Below are 23808 nucleotides of genomic sequence, written 5' to 3'. Positions count from 1 at the left end.
AGCAGTATGACATTTCATTGATTTCAATTTACATAACCCTCCCCTGGACTAAAGAATAAAAAAGACTAAACCCTCCCCCTGACTGAAATTAAAAAAGCATGACCCTCCCCCATTTTTCCTCCAGGTAAAAATTGTGTACATTTCGACTGCTCCCTAATGTTAATCTCTCTCCAGTCTCCCAATACTGATGGTTTAACACAGACTACACTGTAGCTTACATCAAAAACACAATCAGTGTATATTTGTAACCGGTTGTGTGCCCCATTCACCGACGGGAAGACGCGCGGAAAGCTACGAGTAGATGGCTAGATGCTCACGAACATCAACAGTGGGTGGTGTGTGTGAGGTAGAGAGAGTGAGAGACAGACAGACAGACAGACAGAAAGAACGTGATAGACATCAATAAAAACAGAAGAAACATTGAGATTCCGCCAACAAAGATATTGGCAAACTATTTTTACGTTTTGCATTCTAAGAGCGCGACACGATCAAGAACCCTCCGTGGACTGCAATTGAACAGTGAGAAGGCACAGATTATACAAATTGAAACAATAATTACGCTTTGCGAGAAGAAGCTGATCATTGTCGTGGATTGGATTTGGGTCAATCAATTTGTAGCTCAACGTCAAGATAATAGAAAGAGGTGAGAAGATAAATTGGGCATGTTTGTTTTTCGACATAATTTAAAAGGGGCGTGTGCGTTCTCATATCTACAGTGTGTTATTGTCTGCCTAGTTGGAGCCAAATATTTGGAATCTGGTACCTGGTCAAATGAGTGGGGTCTATTGGCTAATAAATAATATAGGCAACATTTAATTTCCTGCAATATTGATGTGAATAATGTATTGAGAACTTGTCTCAATGTGTATTGGCCTATGCATGCATAATATAAGTTGCATGAGGGATATAAAAAAATATATATATATTCACTCATTGCATTTTATTTTGCAAAAATACCGTCTGTAAGAGCATAATTTCTTTCCAAATAGGCCTAAACTATAAAGGTGTCGACTTGTTTTTGTATGCAATCGTCTAATGCCGTGAGGGTGTGTCCTTTTCACAGTGGCAGTGTATGATGTTAGTTCAGCCAAATCGTCTCGTGCAGAGCAGACACACAACATTCAACAGTTTGTATAATTAGTCCTAGGCCAAATAGGTCTGAATGGTATGTAGAACAAATGATTTGAAGCGCCTGAATACTCCTCTGTCCACAATACTGGCTTGTCTAGTGGTAAAGCCACAGGTTAGGATCGGTGAAAGTGGCAGACTCGCGGAGCTGACGCCAGGCACGGTGTCCATGATGAGCTAGCTAGACTATCTCGCCTTTGCAAATTCTAAAACACACTCATGCACAGGCTATGTCGTAATGTAGGTAACACCAGAGACACACTATAAGCAATGCTATAATATACCAACTGATACAATTATTCGGGAGTTATTGTCCCTCCCAGTCTCCATTTTGGGCAGTGGTCGGGTGCGCGAAAAAAGCTTATCTGTGGATGATGGATATGTGGTAGGTAGGGGACAATAATTAAACTGAGGCACTTGTGTTCGTTCATCTGGTTGTCATGAGCTGTTGGGTCGTTCCACCAAATGATTACCTTTTGAGTAGTGTAATCTAGTCCCAAAATGTTTTTATTTCACCTTAGTTTAACATTCTTTCATAAACAACACATGCTCGACTTAATGTAAAAAAAAAAAAATACGTTTTAGCATCTCAAGAGGTTAAATTGAAAAATGACTATAGTAAGTTCCTATTAAGTGCCAAATAAAGTAACAGGGTTGATGATTTAATCTTAAATAAGCCATATATACCCTTGTGACAGGGGGAATTGAAGCTTGTTGTGTGCAACAGGGCGCGGCAGTTGAATGCAAGCTTCACAAAAAGATGTTCATTTGTAGCCGGTCTTTCTGGGTAACAGGGTTAATGTATTATGGTCGACCCGCTCAGTTTTCCACCACAAAATACCCGAACATGGCCTAAAGGAGTAGAACCAGCTCACCTGCCTTAACACTATGAATGGATTATTAAATGTGCAATGTTTCTTTTGAAAAAATATTTTAAAAATAAATAGTTTCACCATATTAAAACGAGTTCAGTTCACGTAGCAGGGTTTACCTTAAAATAAGGGACAGATATTTGATGAGATTGGATGAATCGCCAATCACATGAAGTAAATGGTCATCTTAGATATTACTTTGTCAAAGCAACAAAATAACTAGGGCTTTACAATGATGGGGAAAACTTGGAGAAATGTTGGAGTTACGTGGGTTAAAATCTTCCTTGAAGTTAGAGGGTGCACTGAGCGGCATGTCAAAATGCAGAATTTTGTCACTTTAGCAAATATTTTTTAATAATAAAAATCTGATTTATAGAATTTTCCATGTGGTTTATATTAATTAAAGGGAACTTAATATAATAGATTTTTTAAATTAAATATTAGGGCCCAATTTCTACTTAAAATATGAAAAGGCACTCTTCTAGTGGAACGACCCTATTGTATAAAGGCTTATGTTGAGCGTGAACGAGCATTAATTAACGTTTGAATCTCATCAATGTGTCCCACCCCTTTTCTTCTCTTCTCACATACTAAAGTTTTCATGACAATACCATCTCGAGCCCACCTCCCTCCACTCGGCACACATCCCTCACCGACAGTATTTGGTACCTCGAATAGTAGTCACCTGATGGAAACAGTTGCCATAGCAATACCCCGGCGCCATGGCAGTAGGCACGTCCAATGTCTTGTTGTCATGGAGATTTACAATCACGGTGATGGCAAAGATACTAAGCCATAAGCCATGGGTCTTGCTCCAGAAAGGATCTTGATGCACTGTATTTTGTGCTAATTCATAATTTGCGTGTTCTATTTGGGTTGTATTATAACACGTCTGGATCACATAATGAGAATGAGCGAGTTGTAGTAAAGCGACAGATGAGGCACGCACACACACGCATGCCTGAGATCTAATCAGAGGCAGCGGCATTGTGGAGAGCTACAGGTAACTGCCAAAATAAAGGAAACGCTTGAGTAAATGAGAGTTCTGGAAGCTCTGTTATGGTGTAGGTTGCTTTTTCCTGGCATGGTTTAGGTCCACTCAACCCGTTAGAAGGGCAAGGTAAATGGCAATAAATACACAGCCATTCTGGTGAACCATTTCTATCCATCTTTCCAGGATGATTATGGCTACGCCTCCATAGGATGACAATGCCCCCCCATCCACAGGGCACGAGTGGTCCCTGAATGGTTTGATGAGCGTGAAAACGATGTAAGCAATATGCCATGGCCGTCTCAGTCACCAGATCTCAACCCAATTGAACACTTATGGGAGATTCTGGAGTGGCGCCTGAGACAAAACACCAAATGATAGAATTTCTCATGGAAGAATGGTGTCACATCCCTCCAGTAGAGTTCCAGACACTTGTATAATCTATAACAAGGTGCATTGAAGCTGTTCTGGCAGGTCGTGGTAGCCCAACACCCTATTTAGGCACTTTATGTTGGTGTTTCCTTTAATTTCACAGTTACATGCATCTTTCATCAGCAGAGAGGTACTCTAAAATCACATTGTCAGTAATAGAGGGGTCTGTCTTGGGTAAGAGCAGCTGTTTTGTCAGTGAGATGGGGTAAATAGATAATCATTCTGCACTCTTCAAACGCCTGACCTACCTCCCAAACACCTACAGTGGCAAGAACAAGTATGTGAACCCTTTGGAAATACCTGGATTTCTGCATAAATTGGTCATAAAATTTAATCTGATCTTCATCTAGGTCACAACAACAGACCAACACAGTCTGCTTAACTAATAACAATTTTACTTTTTCTTGTCTTTTATTGAACACACCGTGTAAACATTCACAGTGCAGGGTGGAAAAAGTATGTGAACCCTTGGATTGAATAACTGGTTGACCCTCCTTTGGCAGCAATAACCTCAACCAAATGTTTTCTGTAGTTGCGAATCGGACGTGCACAACAGTCAGGAGGAATTTTGGACCATTCCTCTTTACAAAACTGTCAGTTCAGCAATATTCTTGGGATGTCTGGGGTAAACTGTTCTCTTGAGGTCATGCCAAAGCATCTCAATCGGGTTGAGGTCAGGACTCTGACTGGGCCACTCCAGAAGGCGTATTTTCTTCTGTTGAAGCCCTTCTGATGTTGATTTACGTCTGTGTTTTGGGTCGTTGTCCTGTTGCATCACCCAACTTCTGTTGAGCTTCAATTGGTGGACAGATAGCCTAACGTTCTCCTGCAAAATGTCTTGATAAACTTGGGAATTCATTTTTCCGTTAATGATAGCAAGCTGTCCAGGCCCTGAGGCAGCAAAGAAGCCCCAAACCATGATGCTCCCTCCACCATAGTTTACAGTTGGGATGAGGTTTTGATGTTGGTGTGCTGTACCTTTTTTTTCCACACATAGAGTTGTGTGTTGCTTCCAAACAACTCAACTGTAGTTTCATTTGTACACAGAATATTTTGCCAGTAGCGCTGTGGAACATCCAGGTGCACTTTTGCAAACTTCAGACGTGCAGTAATGTTTTTTTTGGACAGCATTGACTTCTTCCATGGTGTCCTCCCATGAACACCATTCTTGTTTAGTGTTTTACATATTGTAGACTCGTCAACAGAGATGTTAGCATGTTCCAGAGATTTCTGTAAGTCTTTAGCTGACACTAGGATTCTTCTTAACCTCATTGAGCTTTCTGCGCTATGCTCTTGCAGTCATCTTTGCAGGACGGCCACTCCTAGGGAGAGTAGCAACAGTGCTGAACTGTCTCAATTTATAGACAGTTTGTCTTACCGTGGACTGATGAACATCAAGGCTTTTAGAGATACTTTTGTAACCTTTTCCAGCTTAATGCAAGTCAACAATTCTTAATCTGAGGTCTTCTATGATCTCTTTTGTTCGAGGCATGGTTCACATCAGGCAATGCTTCTTGTGAATAGCAAACTCACATTTTGTGAGTGTTTTTTATAGGGCAAGGCAGCTCTAACCAACATCTCCAATCTCGTCTCATTGATTGGACTCCAGGTTAGCTGACTCCTGGCTCCAATTAGCTTTTGGAGAAGTCATTAGCCTAGGGGTTCACATACTTTTTCCAACCTACACTGTGAGTGTTTAACTGATGTATTCAATATAGACAAGAAAAATGCAATCATTTGTGTGTTATTAGTTTAAGCACAGTGTGTTTGTCTACTGTTGTGACTTAGATGAAGATCAGATCAAATGTGATGACCAATTTATGCAGAAATCCAGGTAATTCCAAATGGTTCACATACTTTTTCTTGCCACTGTAGATATGGGAGCTTTTACATGAGTCTGGGTGTCCCAGAGAGATAGCGATCAATGTCAAATTGACATAGAAATAACAATAATGGGTAAGATCCAGGGAGAAATCAAGCTCCAGCAGTTACATCACAATGCTCCCAAATATAAGTTCCCACAACCATACACTCTAAACTCTTAGAACAAAAGTGCCATCTAGGACCTAAAAGGGTTCTTTAGCTGTCCCCATAGGAGTACCCTTTGAAGAAACCTTTTTGGTACCAGGGAGAACCCTTTTGAATTCCATGTACAACCCTTAACGGTTTGAGCTCCATGTAGAACCCTGGAACCAAAAAGTGTTCTACATGGAACCCTTTTGGAAGCATTTTTTCTAAGAGTGCAGGTTTGATCATGGCCTAGACACTCGCAAACAAAGGCGTGAGCGTTCAGGTGTGAAAAGATTCCCACTCACACAGAGAAGGAAGATAAACAACCGGTCACAACACACGACAGCATTTCCACTATGACGTTTATTTCGATGTCTTCTTCCATATGCATAATTGATCATTCATGGTCTTGGGCTCGAGTCATACCTCCCTCCCTGGGTTTGTTGCTTCTGTAGATGTCTACACCGACGTCATCCCAGGATGCCGCTGCTTCTGCCTCAGTTTCTGCCTGCCCTTCCCCCTCTGCTCTACCCTTCCCCCTTCTAGCTCGAGACAAAGCGAGGTGCTGGCAGCACCATGGGACTGAAACGCGACACATACAAACAATGGAGGGACAAAAGTGGGTTAAGGAGAGGCATAGAGGCCAGTGAATCGGGTGGCACTTCTCATTTCTAGCAAGGGAGGTGAACTTGAGTGTCTGTGTCACTAGCACTGGCCTGGCTGGCGGTGCCACACCCAAACAGCAGCTTTCCCACGGGATTCTGAGAGATATGGCCAAATTGTCAACCTCTGATCTGAGAGGTAGAACTGGTTGAATTGCACTTTCCCACTGGGTGGAATTTCAGACTATTGACATTGTGTTTTTCTTGCCCTCTGGTCCTGATCGTTAAATAGTTGACAGCAGGTCATTCCTCACTGTCAGTTAGGGCTAAGCGATATATAGAATTAATTCAATGAAGTAGAATGTACGTTTTAGTGCAATTGCAAATGCCTGTATCGCAAGAATCACATTTTTACATTTGTTTTGTTTTCATGAGCGTTTATGTCCGCTTGTTCTTACGTCGTCTCCATCACTCCTTCTGTGCTGTGTGCACCTTCCTATGTCCACACACACACACACCAAGTCCCTCCCCTTGCCACTCACAAAAGCAAAGATGAGAGATCACTTCTTCCTCTCTGACAAGTGGTTTCAACTCGCTATTTGCATTTGAGGTTTGTTCCAACAGAATCGGTCACACGGACACCGAAACACATGGAGACATAATTTTACTGTAATAAAGGAGACATTAACCTTTCTAACCATACGTCTCACCTCTTCAAATTGCACGCAGAGCAGACACTACCAAAATAGGAGAATCAATGAACGTTGATTCTGGAAAATGTTGCCGAAGTATCATTTCAAAAGCCCTTAATTCATTAGATTATTGCTGACTGTTTGAAATGCTGTGCATTTGACCTTGAATTGTGCAACAAAGTTTATTTAGAGGTACAGTATAGATCGTGAATCGCCCATAAAAAAATGGAGATATGATTTTTAGGCCATATTGCAGAGCCCTAAAATTCTACTCTGAGGTAAACACTACTGAATGGACCTCAGTGGCTTGTATTTGCTATCATGCCCCAGCCTCCTGCCTCGCCCCATTCACTGTCATCCTTTTCCTATCCCTCCTTTTCAGCTTGTTGAAAAGGTTAAAAGGGTTTTGAATGTAAATCCTTTGTGCTGGGTGGACTAATAGCTTGTACTGTGTTCCTCAGTCCTGTGTTTTATTGTGTCTATAGTGTAGACTAGTAGTAGAAGTCTGGAGCTTTGAAAAGGGTGCCTAATCCCCCTAGAGGTCATCCAACGTGTCACGCAGCCTTTACCTTCGCTATGTTAACGCGCATTCAGTACCATTAGCAAGGTAGCTATGTGTAAGAGTTCTAAGTGGGGTCCTCTATGCCTCCCTCTCTCTACATACATACATACATACATACATACATACATACATACATACATACATACATACATACATACATACATACATACATACATACATACATACATACATACAGTTGAAGTCAGAAGTTTACATACACTTAGGTTGGAGTCATTAAAACTAGTTTTTCAAACACTCCACACATTTCTTGTTAACAAACTATAGTTTTGGCAAGTCGGTTAGGACATCTACTTTGTACATGATACAAGTAATTTTTCCAACAAATGTTTGCAGACAGAGTATTTCACTTATAATTAACTGTATCACAATTCCAGTGGGTCAGAAGTTTACATATACTAAGTTGACTGTGCCTTTAAACAGCTTGGAAAATTCCAGACAATGATGTCATGGCTTTAGAAGCTTCTGGTGGGCTAATTGACATCATTTGAGTCAATTGGAGGTGTACCTGTGGATGTATTTCAAGGCCTACCTTCAAACTCAGTGCCTCTTTGCTTGACATCATGGGAAAATCAAAAGAAATCAGCCAAGAACTCAGAAAAAAATTGTAGACCTCCACAAGTCTGGTTTGTCCTTAGGAGCAATTTACAAATGCCTGAAGGTACCATGTTCATCTGTACAAACAATAGTACGCAAGCATAAACACCATGGGACCACACAGCCGTCATACCGCTCAGGAAGGAGACGCGTTCTATCTCCTAGAGATGAACGTACTTTGGTGCGAAAAGTGCAAATCTATCCCAGAACAACAGCAAAGGACCTTGTGAAGATGCTGGAAGAAACAGGTACAAAAGTATCTATATCCACAGTAAAACGAGTCCTATATTGACATAACCTGAAAGGCCATTCAGCAAGGAAGAAGCCACTGCTCCAAAACCGCCATAAAAAAGCCAGTCTACGGTTTGCAACTGCACATGGGGACAAAGATCGTACTTTTTGGAGAAATGTCCTCTGGTCTGATGAAACAAAAATAGAACTGTTTGGCCATAATGACCATCGTTATGTTTGGAGGAAAAAGGGGGAGGCTTACAAGCCGAAGAACACCATCCCAAGCATGAAGCACGGGGGTGGCAGCATCATGTTGTGGGGGTGCTTTGCTGCAGGAGGGACTGGTGCACATCGCAAAATAGATGGCATCACGAGGCAGGAAAATGATGTGGCTATATTGAAGCAACATCTCAAGACATCAGTCAGAAAGTTAAGCTTGGTCGCAAATGGGTCTTCCAAATGGACAATGATCCCAAGCATACTTTCAAAGTTGTGGCAAAATGGCTTAAGAACAACAAAGTCAAGGTATTGGAGTGGCCATCACAAAGCCCTGACCTCAATCCTATAGAAAAGTTGTGGGCAGAACTGAAAACGTGTGCGAGCAAGGAGGCCTACAAACCTGACTCAGTTACACCAGCTCTGTCAGGAGGAATGGGCCAAAATTCACCCAACTTATTGGGGGAAGCTTGTGGAAGGCTACCCGAAATGTTTGACCCAAGTTAAACAATTTTAAGGCAATGCTACCAAATACTAATTGAGTGTATGTAAACTTCTGACCCACTGGGAATGTGATGACAAAAATGAAAGCTGAAATAAATCATTCTCTCTACTATTATTCTATTATTCTACTATTATTCTATTTTATTTCACATTTTTAAAAATAAAGTAGTGATCCTAACTGACCTAAGACAGGGAATTTTTACTCAGATTAAATGTCAGGAATTGTGAAAAACTGAGTTTAAATGCATTTGGCTAAGGTGTATGTAAACTTCCGACTTCAACTGAACATACTATATATATATATATATCAGATGGGTAAAAAGGACAGGATGTGATGATTGAATAAGGAAGAGAATAGGAATGCTGTGTGGAACAACGAGAGGGTGTAAAGGTCACGGTCAAAAGTCACAGCAGAGCTTGACGGTGTTGAGGTTGTAGCAGCTGTTAGGCCTCAATCACCATGCAGATGAACCCGTCCCCCCCGTCCCCCCCCTCTCGGAGAAGACCTTTTGGCCACATCTGTGGATGTCTATTATCCTTCACAATACGTCCTCATCCACTCTGTAGACCTCCTCCCTGCCTGCGTATCTCCTGCTTATGAGTAGCCCAGGGTTATAGGGCCAGGATGGGTGGTGACTGACTGAATGTGTGGATCATGAAGTCAACATTATCCTATTTAGTGCAGCTAGGGAGGGTGGTGGGAGTAGACGCAACATCACAGAGCCAGACATAACAACCCACTAATGTCTGCTCCGTGGTGACAGATGGTTGAGTGCTATGGTCCCAGTCATAACCCAGAACCTGTCTGGATATAGAAAACAGCAGTCATATAAAGCACACATACTGTAACCGGGTAGAATAGTGATAACATGCAGCCAGGTAAAACATGCAGCCGGTTTACGGACTAATATGAATCCACGTAACTGTGTGTAGAGACTTACTGTACTAGACTGAGAAGTCAGTTTGGCTTTTGCATGCGATGCTCTTAATGCCATGAATGACAAATATGCGAAATGTGTAGATCTGTGAATAATTGCCTGGATTCAACATGGCAACAATGTGAGCTCTGAAGTCACTCTCCACCAGTTCATTAGACCATTTGTTACCCAATTACTAAGTGCCCTATCATTGAGGAAATGACCTGCGTCCAGAACATGACTCCTCCCAAAGACAACGTCAGCCTGTGACCATGGGGCTGGGCTCGCCACTTAAAGCTGTTTCAACGGCAAGGTCTTTAAGTTAGTTTGGAGGTGAACACTGCACAAGCAGCATCTGGACTGTGATGCTATGCTAATGGCTTGGGTCCTGTTTAGCCGCATGTGTTCTCTCCCCCGCAATCTTCATGGTGGTATCAATAAAGGATATGCTCCATGGGAAGTGGGGCACATAACATGGAGAACATAGATGGATAGAGAAACGGGGAAAAGATAGGTGAGGAGAGGAAAAACAATGGAGGGATTGGTGTCATCTCTTTTCCTGGAGGGCAAGTTTCTTTCCATAAAAAGCCTGAATCCAAATAATCTACTGTAGTATTGTAACCATCTGTCTTTTGTCTGTAGTGGGCTCATATTCAACCCATTACTGTAATAACTCCGGCAGCTTGGCAACTTTTACATCTAGTTTCTATTCCCACCAAGATGTCTGTGTAGTACTGGTTTGAGAATGTAACTGAAAATGAGACACTTGATTGGTAAAAAATGAATGGATCAATACCAATCTGTCTGCAATAGGTCTGCAATACCAATCTGTCTGCATGCATTAGGACTCACAGCTGCCTGATTTAGTATCATTATCTATCTACCAGTGTATGTTTCATTTAATGGTATGTAATAAGAATAAAGTTTAGTGGGTTACACAACAGGTTGGTTCAATACAAGAGCGATGTGGGGGCCGTTTTCCAACCATACATATGTGTCTGTGTGAGCATGTGTGTCTTGGTGTGTATGTGCCTGGCATGTAACCAACTAACACAGTTCTCTCTCGCTCTATTTCTTTCTCTCTCTCTTTCTGCAGTTACCATGGAAACTGTTCTGTTCTTCCTCTTTTCACTCCTGGTGTATGTGGCTGGTAAGTGCCCCCTCCACCTCTACCAACACCACTACCACCAACACCACTACTGCTCTATCCATAGGGAGGCAGGAGACACAGGGAGGGCCGTGGCATGACATGGCAGGCATGGGGTTTTGACTGAACATTAATGGACTGACTTGTTCATAAAGCCTGAGGCTTCCTACCTTTGCATGCGTAGTACAGTGTGTGTCTGTGTGTTGATATGTATATCCCAAGTATAATGTACTATACTGTATATTCCAAGTATAATGTAATATACTGTATATCACAAGTATATTTAGGCCATGACACACACACACACACACACACACACACACACACACATTATTATGCCATTAAGATTCTAAGTGTGAAGTCATAGGTTCAGTACTTCACTGGAGAGAGCAACTGAGCCATCCATGTCATCTGGTGTTATCCAGACTCTTGCTTGTCTGTCAATCAGACTAATCTTCCACTTTCTATTGCTTTGGCGTTTTCCCACCTGTCTTCAGTTCACATTCTTTTCCACCTCCCTCTTTTCCTGCCCTCCTTTCTTCTCTCTGTATCCTCTCCATTCTTTCATCTGTGTTTTGTTCACACCGTCTGTTCTGGTTTCTCTTTCTTTCCTCCTTTCTTTTCCTTTCTTCTTCTTCTCCGTCTCCAGACTATACATCTCTTTTTCCCTCTTCCCTTTCTCCATCTCCAGATGTACATTTTCCTCCATTAATCTCCCTCCCACTATAATTCCTTGTTTTTCATGCACTCACTCCCCATTCTGTGTGACTCTGTCTGTTGATATGAGTATACATGCTGAGTAGAGTGCACACACACACACACACACACACACACACACACACACACACACACACACACACACACACACACACACACACACACACACACACACACACACACACACACACACACACACACAATGGGGTTGTGGAGCAGATAGAAAGTCTGGGTTTTTTGCAGTGGGCCAGTGTTTGCTGATGGGGAATTTAGGAAATGAATTGACACAGGGAGCGAGGGTTAGAAGATCCCTATCCAAGCTCTGGATGTGAATACCGTAACCTGTCAGGATCCCTATCCAAGCTCTGGATGTGAATACCGTAACCTGTCAAGATCCCTATCCAAGCTCCGGATGTGAATACCGTAACCTGTCAAGATCCCTATCCAAGCTCCGGATGTGAATACCGTAACCTGTCAGGATCCCTATCCAAGCTCTGGATGTGAATACCGTAACCTGTCAAGATCCCTATCCAAGCTCCGGATGTGAATACCGTAACCTGTCGGGATCCCTATCCAAGCTCTGGATGTGAATACCGTAACCTGTCAAGATCCCTATCCAAGCTCTGGATGTGAATACCGTAACCTGTCAAGATCCCTATCCAAGCTCCGGATGTGAATACCGTAACCTGTCAAGATCCCTATCCAAGCTCTGGATGTGAATACCGTAACCTGTCAGGATCCCTATCCATCTCCGGATATAAATACCGTAACCTGTCAAGATCCCTATCCAAGCTCCGGATGTGAATACCGTAACCTGTCAGGATCCCTATCCAAGCTCTGGATGTGACTACCGTAACCTGTCAAGATCCCTATCCAAGCTCTGGATGTGAATACCGTAACCTGTCAAGATCCCTATCCAAGCTCTGGATGTGAATACCGTAACCTGTCGGGATCCCTATCCAAGCTCTGAATGTGAATACCGTAACCTGTCAAGATCCCTATCCAAGCTCTGGATGTGAATACCGTAACCTGTCAAGATCCCTATCCAAGCTCCGGATGTGAATACCGTAACCTGTCAGGATCCCTATCCAAGTTCTGGATGTGAATACCGTAACCTGTCAAGATCCCTATCCAAGCTCCGGATGTGAATACCGTAACCTGTCGGGATCCCTATCCAAGCTCTGGATGTGAATACCGTAACCTGTCAAGATCCCTATCCAAGCTCTGGATGTGAATACCGTAACCTGTCAAGATCCCTATCCAAGCTCCGGATGTGAATACCGTAACCTGTCAAGATCCCTATCCAAGCTCTGGATGTGAATACCGTAACCTGTCAAGATCACTATCCAAGCTCTGGATGTGAATACCATAACCTGTCAAGATCCCTATCCAAGCTCCGGATGTGAATACCGTAACCTGTCAGGATCCCTATCCAAGCTCTGGATGTGAATACCGTAACCTGTCAAGATCCCTATCCAAGCTCTGGATGTGAATACCGTAACCTGTCAAGATCCCTATCCAAGCTCCGGATGTGAATACCGTAACCTGTCAAGATCCCTATCCAAGCTCCGGATGTGACATCGTACTGTTGTTCAAATAAGAGCCCGTAAAGACCACCTACGACCACCTCTCTCTCGCTTTCTCTCTCTCTCGCTCTCTCTCTTAGCAGTCGCAGACCCATGTGCCGAGGGTGAGTAACCTGTGTGTAATCAATGTGTTTAGCCATGTTAACCCCAGCCCCATTATACTGCTAGGTATGTACAGCATTGAAAACTGCTACGATCGTTAGATGTTCTATATGGCTAGTATCTAATTTCCTTGCCTTTCTCCATGCCTGTATTTTCAGATGGTGAAAAGGAGAAGAAAGAGGTGGACCCATTTGTCTATGGTAAGTAGACCCCTGTTAGTGGGTCTTGATGCTCTTCCCCCGTCAACTGACAATGTTCCAATAGCCATGAAAGAAGACTTTCATCAGTAGACATCCCTCCTCTCTGTGTGTCTGTATAGACTATCATAGCCTGCGGATCTGTGGACTGGTCTTTGGTGTGGTACTCTTCGCGCTGGGCATCCTCCTCATCCTCAGTAAGTCTTCATACTTCAGTAAGTCTAACTACGCCACACATACTTATTGGCTCTTTGATTGTTGATTTTAAGATCGTGATCACGATTTGTTGTCCGTTCTAGGCCGAAAATGTCGCTGCTGTCCCAATCAGGAGAAGAAGCCCAAGTAAGTCAGCAATTGTGCCTGATTGGTCGATTACATTTCTGCTCTGTTGTTATGGGGCTGTGTTCTCCATCTCGGGTCACCATGACAACCAATGTCCGTCCTCTTGGTTCTATCGCAGGGCCCCTGGAGACGAAGAGGCGACGGCAGAGACCCTTATCGTGTCCAAAGGTGAGAGACTTGTCACTACCCACTCACTCCTCACACACCCCCTAGAACAACCTTGACACCAATCCATAGTTGTGTTCAACCATTGGGAGTGATTCTTCGTACCCGATGCCTAGGTTCCCCCTATGTTTCGGCCACTTTGAAATTACTCCCCCAAACTCGATGACTTTTCATGAAGTCATACGAGTTTCCTTGATTCCCCCTCTTCTGTCCAAACACAGCTAAGGAGCCAGAGCCAGAGCCTGAAGCTAAGGCTGAGAACTGAGTCAGCCCAACCAGACTGCCTCCCCACCTGACTGACGATCAACCATATCTGCCACATATTCCACCACACCAGTGGTGGAAAAAGTACACAATGTCATACTTGAGTAAAAGTAAAGATACCTTAATAGAAAATGACTCAAGTAAGAGTGAAAGTCACCCAGTAAAATACTACTTGAGTAAAAGTCCAAAAGTATTTGATTTTAAATATACTTAAGTATCAAAAGTAAATGTAATTTCAAAAATATATCAAAAGTAGAAATCATTTCAAATTCCTTATATTAAGCAAACCAGACGGCACAATTTTCTTGGGCACACTTCAACACTCACACATCATTTACAAACAAAGCATTTGTGTTTAGTGAGTTTGCCAGATCAGAGGCAGTAGGGATGACCAGAGATGTTCTCTTAAAGTGTGTGAATTGGACAATTTTACTGTTCTGTTAAGCATTCAAAATGTAACAAGTTATTTTGGGTGTTAGGGAAAATGTATGGAGTAAAAAAAAATATTTAGCAGTAAAAGTAAAAGTTGTCAAAAATATAAATAGTAAAGTACTTAAGTGGTACTTTAAAGTATTTTTACTTAAGTACTTTACACCACTGTGAACCACTACCTAAGGACCAACACAATAATGATGATGATGACGCTGACGATGACAAAGATGATGCAGAAGAATTATGAAGAATGAAGATGATGCAACAGGCATATTGTGCGACCACAGGACAAGGGATAGGAGTGTGTAAAGGTGGGTGGGGGATAATGCAGATGTAAATAAACCTCTAACTTATTGTTCCGTGCTCTGTGCCCGTGTACGTGTCTCAGTGATCTTGTGTGTACCTGTGCCTTTATGCGACAGTCGGTCTCCAGTTTGTTGTCTTAGCCAGTGACACCTTTTTGCAGATCGTCTTTACCACAGTTCTTAATAATAAGAGATGTGTCAAGAAATGTTGTTCTTGTTTGTGTTTAGCTTATATTCTGTGTTTCTATCATCTTTAGGTTTTAGTTACTCTTTGCTATATTTTTATGAGATGTTATTATCACTTTCACTCTTGTAACAATTGTCCTTAATGATGTTTTTCACGTGGTAGATTATATACAATATATACACTACCATTCAAAAGTTTGGGGTCAATTAGAAATGTCCTTGTTTTTTAAAGAAAAGCGCATTTTATGTTCATTAAAATAACTTCAAATTGATCAGAAATACAGTGTAGACATTGTTAATGTTGTAAATGACTATTGTAGCTGGAAACTGCAGATGTTTTATTGAATGTCTACATAGGCGTACAGAGGCCCATTATCAGCAACCATCCCTCCTGTGTTCCAATGGCACGTTGTGTTAGCTAATCCAGGTTAATCATTTTAAAAGGCTAATTGATCATTAGAAAACCCTTTTGCAATTATGTTAGCACAGCTGAAAACTGTTGTGCTAATTAAAGAAGCAATAAAACTGGCCTTCTTTAGCCTAGTTGAGTATCTGGAGCATCAGCATTTGTGGGTTCGATTACAGGCTCAAAATGTCCAGAAACAAGAACTTTCTTCTGAAACTCGTCAGACTATTCTTGTTCTGAGAAATGAAGGCTATTCAATGTGAGAAACTGAAGATCTCATACAACGCTGTGTACTACTCCCTTTACAGAATAGCGCAAACTGGCTCTAACCAGAATAGAAAGAGGAGTGGGAGGCCCCGGTGCACAACTGAGGAAGAGGACAAGTACATTAGAGTGTCTAGTTTGAGAAATAGACGCCTCACACGTCCTCAACTGGCAGCTTCATTAAATAGTACCCGCAAAACACCAGTCCCAACGTCAACCGTGAAGAGGCGACTCCGGGATGCTGGTCTTCTAGGCATAGTTGCAAAGAAAAAGCCATACCTCAGACTGGCCAATAAAAAGAAAAGATTAATATGGGCAAAAGAACACCGACACTGGACAGAGGAACTCTGCCTAGAAGGCCAGCATCCTGGAGTCGCCTCTTCACTGATGACGTTGAGACTGGTGTTTTGCAGATACTATTTAATAAAGCTGCCAGTTGAGGACTTGTGAGGCGTCTGTTTCTCAAACTAGACAAACTGTTTCTGGCCATTTTGAGCATGTAATCGAACCCACAAACCCACTAGTCTAAAGAAGGCCAGTTTCATTGCTTCTTTAATTAGCACAACAGTTTTCAGCTGTGCTAACATAATTGCAAAAGGGTTTTCTAATGATCAATTAGCCTTTTAAAATTATAAACTTGAATTAGCTAACACAACGTGCCATTGGAACACAGGAGTGATGGTTGCTGATAATGGGCCCCTGTACGCCTACATAGATATTTCATTAAAAATCAGCCGTTTCCAGCTACAATAGTCATTTACAACATTAACAATGTTTACACTGTATTTCTGATCAATTTGATGTTATTTTAATGGACAAAAAAAATGTTTTTATTTTTAAAAACAAGGACATTTCTAAGTGACACAAAACATTTGATCTGTAGTGTACATGCAATATATACTAGTATAAATACCCTATACACACTATACAGTTCTAGCTATATATATTTCAATATATGTGTGCCTGTGTGGGTACATGAGTTTGGGTGGTTTGTATGTGTGTCTGAGAGGTTGTGTGTATTTGACTGTGGTGCGCCTTACACACGAGAATCCAACTGCCACAGTTTGCTGACCAAGCACAAGAATGCATCAGAGTTAACTAGGAGCTCACCAACAGTAGTCACTCTAGTGAAGTGAGCTTCTACATCAGCTGTATCACTGCCTTGTCCTAGAAAAACCGTCCAATCTAGTCTCCTCCTCTGTCATTGGCCGAGCCGGGCGATACCGCCCTCAGAGGCAGGCTATGATTGGACGGTTGCCACACCCACACCAGTGCCGCAAATCTGTGTCCTCTTATTGTTTAGTTGAGAAGTTACGGTAGCCGATTGCAAAATCAGTCTCAACCAATGGTGTCTCTCTGTTTTGTGTTGTATGATCGGCCATGCATTTAGTTAATGAGAGAGCGGGCCTACGTGTGACTGAGAGAGAGTGTGTGTAGTTTTAGCCGCCAAATTAGGTGAAGGAAATAAAAGGAAAAGATCATTTGCTCTGTATCAGACGTCAGGTAAAGCTTATGGTCACGCGGTCAGATACATGGAGTTTTATGCAGAGTGTCATTGTTACAACCAAAAAAAAAAAACACTGTCACGACAATAAGTAACTAACTGTTCATTCTGTGCATGAGGTTGTACTGTATAGCTGTATTTTGTGCTTTTAACACCGAAATAAAGAGTCTATCGCCAATAACCTTCACCTATTTGTTTACTTATACAGTTTTAGTTGTAATGTTATGGTTTACTTGTATAGTTGACTTATATGGAGAAAAATAGCCACCAATCACTGCTCACCTGTGATTCTGGTCCTAATTGTGGTAAGCTACAAAGTCACACTACCAAGAACTACAACACAATGACAATGCAATAAACCTGCCCATTTCTAACTCAAAGTCAATCAAGGTTGTGTGAGTGCTACTTCAAAAGTAGGGTACAAAATAGCGTGCATTTCCTCCTAGGTTAGTCACAGTAATGTGAACACTGTGCCTCAATGATTCCAAAGGTTACCATCTTACACTATTTATCGGCTCTGAAGGCCACGCTTTATAGGCCCATAAACGTAAATGGATGGCTGGTGGGGTAGGGAAAGGGGGGGGGGTAGACGAGGCAGGAGGTGACTGGACTGCAGCTGGCTACAGAGACAGAAGGAGGCACACCTGAGAGGATCTCACATAGCCAGAGGAGCCTTCCAACACCACAGGTGAGTCCAACCTGGATCTCCCGAATGCTATGACTAGAGATTGATAGACCGTTAGTACATCAAATACATGATACTTGATGATACCGAGGAGTACTTGTTGGATAAGTGTATACCTACTTGTTGAATTATTGTTTATTTAACACAAGCAACTCATAAGCAATCACAGCTAGCTAGTTTGGAAATACTGTATAGTTGGAAAAAGTGCCAGCTTTTCATGCATCATCTGCTTTTGATTCCAAACTTTATCATATCAATAACATGGTGTATTAATCTTCTATACATACATATTGATCAGTGGAAGGGAAAACTGTACTGGTCTAAAATTACACTGTATAATATTATCGGACTAGCAATAAGCCTTTATTGATGTTGACTTTTGTCAGGGAGCTCTACAAATCCGATCAAATGTTATTTGTCACATGCGCAGAATACAACGGGTATAAACTTTATTGCAAAATGCTTGCTTATGAGCCCTTCCCAACGATGTAGAGTTAAAAAAGAATAATAATCCCATATTGAGTACATGTAAAGCAGAACTGTCTTGTCTCACATGAATGAATGCCGTTTAGAGGGTGATTGTAGGGGGTGTCAAGGTTAATGAGTTGTTTTTGCTAAAGTACGTCACTCATGCACTGAAAAACCACACACACAGAATACTTGGGACACGTAAGTTTACACACAGGCACATACACTCTCACATATTTCACAACTAGTACTTACACACATGTGAGACTGGCCCGAACAAAATGAACTCAGGGATATTTGAATCTTACAATCCATGTAAGTTAATGATTAAAGGCATAGAGACTTAGATCAAAAGAACAGAACAGTGTACTGTGTGTGTGTGTGTGTGTGTGTGTGTGTGTGTGTGTGTGTGTGTGTGTGTGTGTGTGTGTGTGTGTGTGTGTGTGTGTGTGTGTGTGTGTGTATCAATATCTTTACTACCCTCTCTAGCAATTAGTCAGATATAAAGGCTAAAGATGAAGAACCAGCTAAAGCAATTTGTTTGGACTTCTAGAGTTTCTTAACCTGTCAACGGACTTTCATAAAAGCTGGATAAAACCATTAAAAACCATTCACCAGATTTATTAAAAACAGATTATTGAATTGTAATCTATCTGAATCCATAAACACGAGACAGTGTGTTTCAGAACTAACAGAATGCCTGTTTTCATTGGTAATGCTACTGACATAAATAATTTGCTAACTAGACAAACAAAAATATGTTACATATTGACTAATTTTACCCTGTCAGCGATGCTGGTGTCAAACCAAAACAGATTTTCTAAGCATACCATACAACAATGAATGACTAGTGACTCAGCAAATGTTATTGTAGACATGGATACAGCTTTTGTATATCTCTTACTCATTTCCTTCATCCTAACAGACACTCACACAGACCAGCCATCATGTCCGCCGCCGGAGGTACGTTTTACATCATTGAATTTCAATTACCGGTACTAGACACAAATAGCCCGTTTTTCCCCCGAGAATTTTAACGTTTTGACTCTCCTTGTTATATTATAGTTCATGATGATTTTCCATTATAAATGTCATTTGTCCTATATTCCAAAAAAAAGAATTACAATGTGGAGATCATGCCAATAGGTATCCCCTCTAGTCTCAGTTCTCCATTATACCATGGGTTTATCAGGCAATAGCCATAACCTGTGGCCTGATCATGATTCATGTACATCACTAGCCAGTCAGGTAACAGGCAGAACGCCACAGGGAATCATGTGCTAGCTCGTTGTTCTAGCCACATAGTAAACATTCATTTAGTATGCTGTGGCTACAGAGACCGGCACAAGTTGGCTAGCTTCGCAGTGCACTGTACATACATACAGTACATATCCCAAAGCACCTTCACAAACTCAAACAAACCACTCTCAGTCACTGCTACCTCCCGTTGCCCGAGTGAGACACAACATATTAGCCTGCTCGTCCCCCAAAACAAACAGGGAACGTGGCTCATCATAACATATTGGTGTGACCTGCTCTGGGAGATTTACGTTGACTTTCTGTGGGTCAGGTTTACTTTTGAGTCAGTCATATATTGTTAGAAACCGGGTCGTGCGAACCCTGGATGCTGATTGGCTGAAAACCACGGTACTGAATATGAGACAATATACCACGGGTATGACGCAAAACTACTTGTTTACTGTTCGTATTACGTTGGTAACCTGTTTGTAATAGCAATAAGGCACCTCAGGGGTTTGTGGTAGCCCCCAAACCTAGGACCCCAGATGGCAATAAAAGCCACAGGGCTGGGACAACAGTATGTTTCTCTGTCTATTCTATTTCTGTCACTCCTCTGAGTGTACCGGCCTGTAGAGTGTGGATATCCTCTTGGATCTTATCTTGTGTTCTCTGCTCTCTCATCAGCTCCTGAGTACGACCCTGATGCAGAATTTGTGTACGGTAAGAGACAACAAAATGATACTGCACAAACATGGTTGTCTGATAAAGATAGTCATTTGGTCATTTCATAATGCCAAGGAGAGAATGAGTGAGACAGAGACACAGACAGACAGACAGACAGACAGACAGACAGACAGACAGACAGACAGACAGACAGACAGACAGACAGACAGACAGACAGACAGACAGACAGACAGACAGACAGACAGACAGACAGACAGACAGACAGACAGACAGACAGACAGACAGACAGACAGACAGACAGACAGGAGAGAGAGAGAGAGAAAGAAAGAGAGAGATATGTTACCATAGGTGAGCTTATGATGAGTGTGTCCTCTGTGTTGTAGACTACCAAACTCTTCGTATTGGAGGTCTGACCTTCGTTGCAGTCATCATGATCCTGTCTGTTCTCCTGCTGGCCAGTGAGTCCCCAGACCAGACTGTGTCCATGTGTGTGTGTGTGTGTGTGTGTGTGTGTGTGTGTGTGTGTGTGTGTGTGTGTGTGTGTGTGTGTGTGTGTGTGTGTGTGTGTGTGTGTGTGTGTGTGTGTGTGTGCGTGTGTGCACTCTCTCCAACCTGACTGACTTAAAGCGATTAAACAACCCCACCTTAAACCAATTTATTGATAGTGTTCTCTATTGCCTTGCTGTCTGTTAGGGGCATGGGGAGTGCTGTAATAGACTGTATCATCAGTACTCACTGATTGGTTTTCTCTCTCATCCCCTAGGCAACAAAATCCGCAGGTGTGGAAAGCCCAGGGTGAGTGTCCTCATATCAGACAATGGAATACAAAGACGATGAGATATAGGCTTCATCTTGAGTATGAGAAGCAGTCCACATCCCTCCTTCACTGGTCAATGAATGAATATGTGGTGTTGTAGAAACCGTAGGGATCCATTGAGCAAGTTGCCTCTCAGAGAAAGCAGTTGTGAAGCAGTACTTAAGTGACATCTGCTGGTCATTTTGAGACATAGAGTAAGGGGTCTGGAAGACAAACTTGACTGAAGCGCTTGGCTCCAAAATGGAGCATAGGCCGTTGATGAATGCCCTCCATCTCACTCGGTTTGGGACACATTTTCCCCGGTCACACCAGTTGTGGCAGCTCTCAGTCATTTCTGCCTTGACTTCTCTCCTCCAAGTGTTTCTTGGGTACTGGAAGAATACGAGATTATTCATGAATGAGGAATCATGGTCCACAATGTATATACTGTACTTCTAATGAATCAGTTATACATATTACTGTATGTCATAGTATGAGTAATTCAGGCTTTCATTTTACAGTCGTACCAAAATCCATGAGTTAAATACTTGACTATGTTAGATCTATCTACTACACCTGAAGGGAGGAATATAAATGGCATTGTAACAGTCACTATTTCCACAAGAGAATATCCAGTGAAGATTCAGTGAATTCTATTGTTAACGTCTTGCCCCTCTGCTATGTGTGTTCCAGGAAAGAAAGGTTGAAGAGAAGCCCCTAGCGTAGGACGGCTGGGCGCTTGTGTGTTGTTGACTGTAATGTGTGTGAGACTGCATTCCTTTTTGTACTGATAAACTTTGGACCCACTTTCGCTGTCCTGTGTTTTACTACAAAGTACATTGAAAATCAACCGGTGTAAATTTGTTAGGGTGTTCTACCGGGCGGCCAGGTAGCCTATCCGTTAAGAGCGTTTGAAAAATCTGTCCACGTGCCATTGAGCAAGGCACCTAACCTGAATAGCTCCTGTAAGTCGATCTGGATAAGAGCATCTGCTAAAATGTAAAGTAGTCCCTGAGATTGTAATTCTATGGTGTTAGGCCTATACTGGCCAAATAGTGCTATAGCCTCCATGTTAGCAGAAGCCTTCAATGAACCACTGCCAAGTGGTCTCGATATTAATGGCTCAGAAAGTTAAGTGCCCAGTAACCATAAAATGTTTAAACCCTGCTGGAAGAATTGTTCATTTACAGATTTGCAGCTTGTGCCAAACACTTTGTACACTATTCGGATTGGAAAGGCAATGAGCGGAAACCGTCAAATTAAAATGAACTACAACTTCCGTTTTTAAGAACCCAACAGCTTTTACGAAACGTTGAAGAGCGTTTGGAGTAAACGCTTTCTGTTGCACATTTGAATAGACTAGTAGTCTTAGTCTACAAACCTCTCCCTTTGTCCCTTTTGTGCAGCTCCTGCAGGACCTCCTCTAGGTCAAAGGGCTCAGCGGTGTCCTTCTGTAAACACCGTCCTCCACCCCCACAACAGCCACACTGTGTTAGGGCATGCATACACACACACACACACACACACACACACACACACACACACACACACACACACACACACACACACACACACACACACACACAGACTAATTTAGCTGTCATCATCGTGTTGTGATCATAATCTTTCTCTCTCTTTCAACGTTTTCTTGATCATCATCTCTCTCTCACACACACGCTCATGCATGCACGGAGGCAGGAACACACTCACACCTACCCTGTAGGCTAAATGGGTGAATATCTTATGGACATTTAACAAAACAGCCAAAATTGTGGCTTATAGGCTCAACTATTACAAATCATCCCAACTTGTATGTATCCTTTCCATGAATTCCCATGATCTTGCAATCTGTCATAGCAGATAGTGACTACCTCTACCTATTTTTGATTTGACCTATTTTATAGTCACATCATTATTAGCCTATGTAGCCTAAGATAGAATAATGGATGTTATTGTACAGTTTCCAATGTAACTGACCATAGGCCATGCCTAGGCTATAGACGAGGCCTAGACGAAGTGAAATGTGTTGCACCCAATGACTTCGGAAGGTATTCAGACTCCTTGACTATTTTCCACATTTTGTTAGGTTACAGCCTTATTCTAAAATTGATTAAATAGTTTTTTCCCCCTTCATCAATCTACACACAATACCCCATAAAAAACTGAAATATCACATTTACATAACAATTCAGACACTTTACTCAGTACTTTGTTGAAGCACCTTTGGCAACGATTACAGCCTCGAGTCTTCTTGGGTATGACGCTACAAGCTTGGAACACCTGTATTTGGGGATTCTCTCCCATTTTTCTCTGCAGATCCTCTCAAGCTCTGTCAGGTTCGATGGGAAGCGTTGCTGCACAGCTAGTTTCAGGTCTCTCCAGGGATGTTCGATCGGGTTCAAGTCCGAGCTCTGGCTGAGCCTCTCAAGTACATTCAAAGACTTGTCCCGAAGCCACTCCTGCGTTGTCTCTGGAGCTCTGTGTCAGAGTGACCATCGGGTTCTTGGTCACCTCCCTGACAAAGGCCTTTCTCCCTCGAATGCTCAG

General features: G+C 42.2%; 2 protein-coding genes across 3 annotated transcripts; both read left to right on the top strand.

Annotated features, from left to right (window-relative positions):
- Positions 1–126: 126 nt before the first annotated feature.
- On the top strand, positions 127–15092 carry LOC106612729 (FXYD domain containing ion transport regulator 6). Of its 2 annotated transcripts, none has more exons than XM_014214187.2 (7): positions 127–643; positions 10869–10922; positions 13483–13524; positions 13644–13736; positions 13821–13863; positions 13982–14031; positions 14250–15092. In XM_014214187.2, exons 2-7 carry the CDS (start codon positions 10874–10876, stop codon positions 14291–14293), a joined length of 321 nt encoding a protein of 106 aa, XP_014069662.1. In that variant the 5' UTR covers positions 127–643; positions 10869–10873; the 3' UTR covers positions 14294–15092. The 2 variants fall into 2 exon arrangements, with proteins under 2 accessions (XP_014069662.1, XP_014069663.1); XM_014214188.2 differs by having other exon boundaries at positions 128–643; positions 13644–13718.
- Positions 15093–16563: 1471 nt separating this feature from the next.
- LOC106612730 (sodium/potassium-transporting ATPase subunit gamma) lies at positions 16564–22068 on the top strand. Its single transcript, XM_014214189.2, has 7 exons — positions 16564–16586; positions 18006–18077; positions 19468–19505; positions 20466–20501; positions 20849–20923; positions 21229–21260; positions 21955–22068. Exons 1-7 carry the CDS (start codon positions 16564–16566, stop codon positions 21985–21987), a joined length of 309 nt encoding a protein of 102 aa, XP_014069664.2. The 3' UTR covers positions 21988–22068.
- The last annotated feature ends 1740 nt before the right edge of the window (positions 22069–23808 follow it).

This window comes from Salmo salar, chromosome ssa09, assembly GCF_905237065.1.
Source record: "Salmo salar chromosome ssa09, Ssal_v3.1, whole genome shotgun sequence".
In the NCBI taxonomy this organism is placed as follows: domain Eukaryota; kingdom Metazoa; phylum Chordata; class Actinopteri; order Salmoniformes; family Salmonidae; genus Salmo; species Salmo salar.
Note: the sequence above shows the minus strand (reverse complement) of the source record. Positions and strands in the feature narration are given on the sequence as shown.

Excerpts from the sequence above, each read along its gene's own strand:
- LOC106612730 (XM_014214189.2), top strand. The coding sequence starts at position 16,564 with ATGGTTGCTGATAATGGGCCCCT. Across the intron at positions 16,587-18,005 it reads GTTGCTGATAATGGGCCCCT|CTGGCTACAGAGACAGAAGG; the intron begins GTACGCCTACAT and ends ACTGGACTGCAG. Across the intron at positions 19,506-20,465 it reads CATCATGTCCGCCGCCGGAG|CTCCTGAGTACGACCCTGAT; the intron begins GTACGTTTTACA and ends CTCTCTCATCAG.
- LOC106612729 (XM_014214187.2), top strand. The coding sequence starts at position 10,874 with ATGGAAACTGTTCTGTTCTTCCTCTTTTCACTCCTGGTGTATGTGGCT. Across the intron at positions 10,923-13,482 it reads ACTCCTGGTGTATGTGGCTG|ATGGTGAAAAGGAGAAGAAA; the intron begins GTAAGTGCCCCC and ends CTGTATTTTCAG. Across the intron at positions 13,525-13,643 it reads GGTGGACCCATTTGTCTATG|ACTATCATAGCCTGCGGATC; the intron begins GTAAGTAGACCC and ends GTGTCTGTATAG.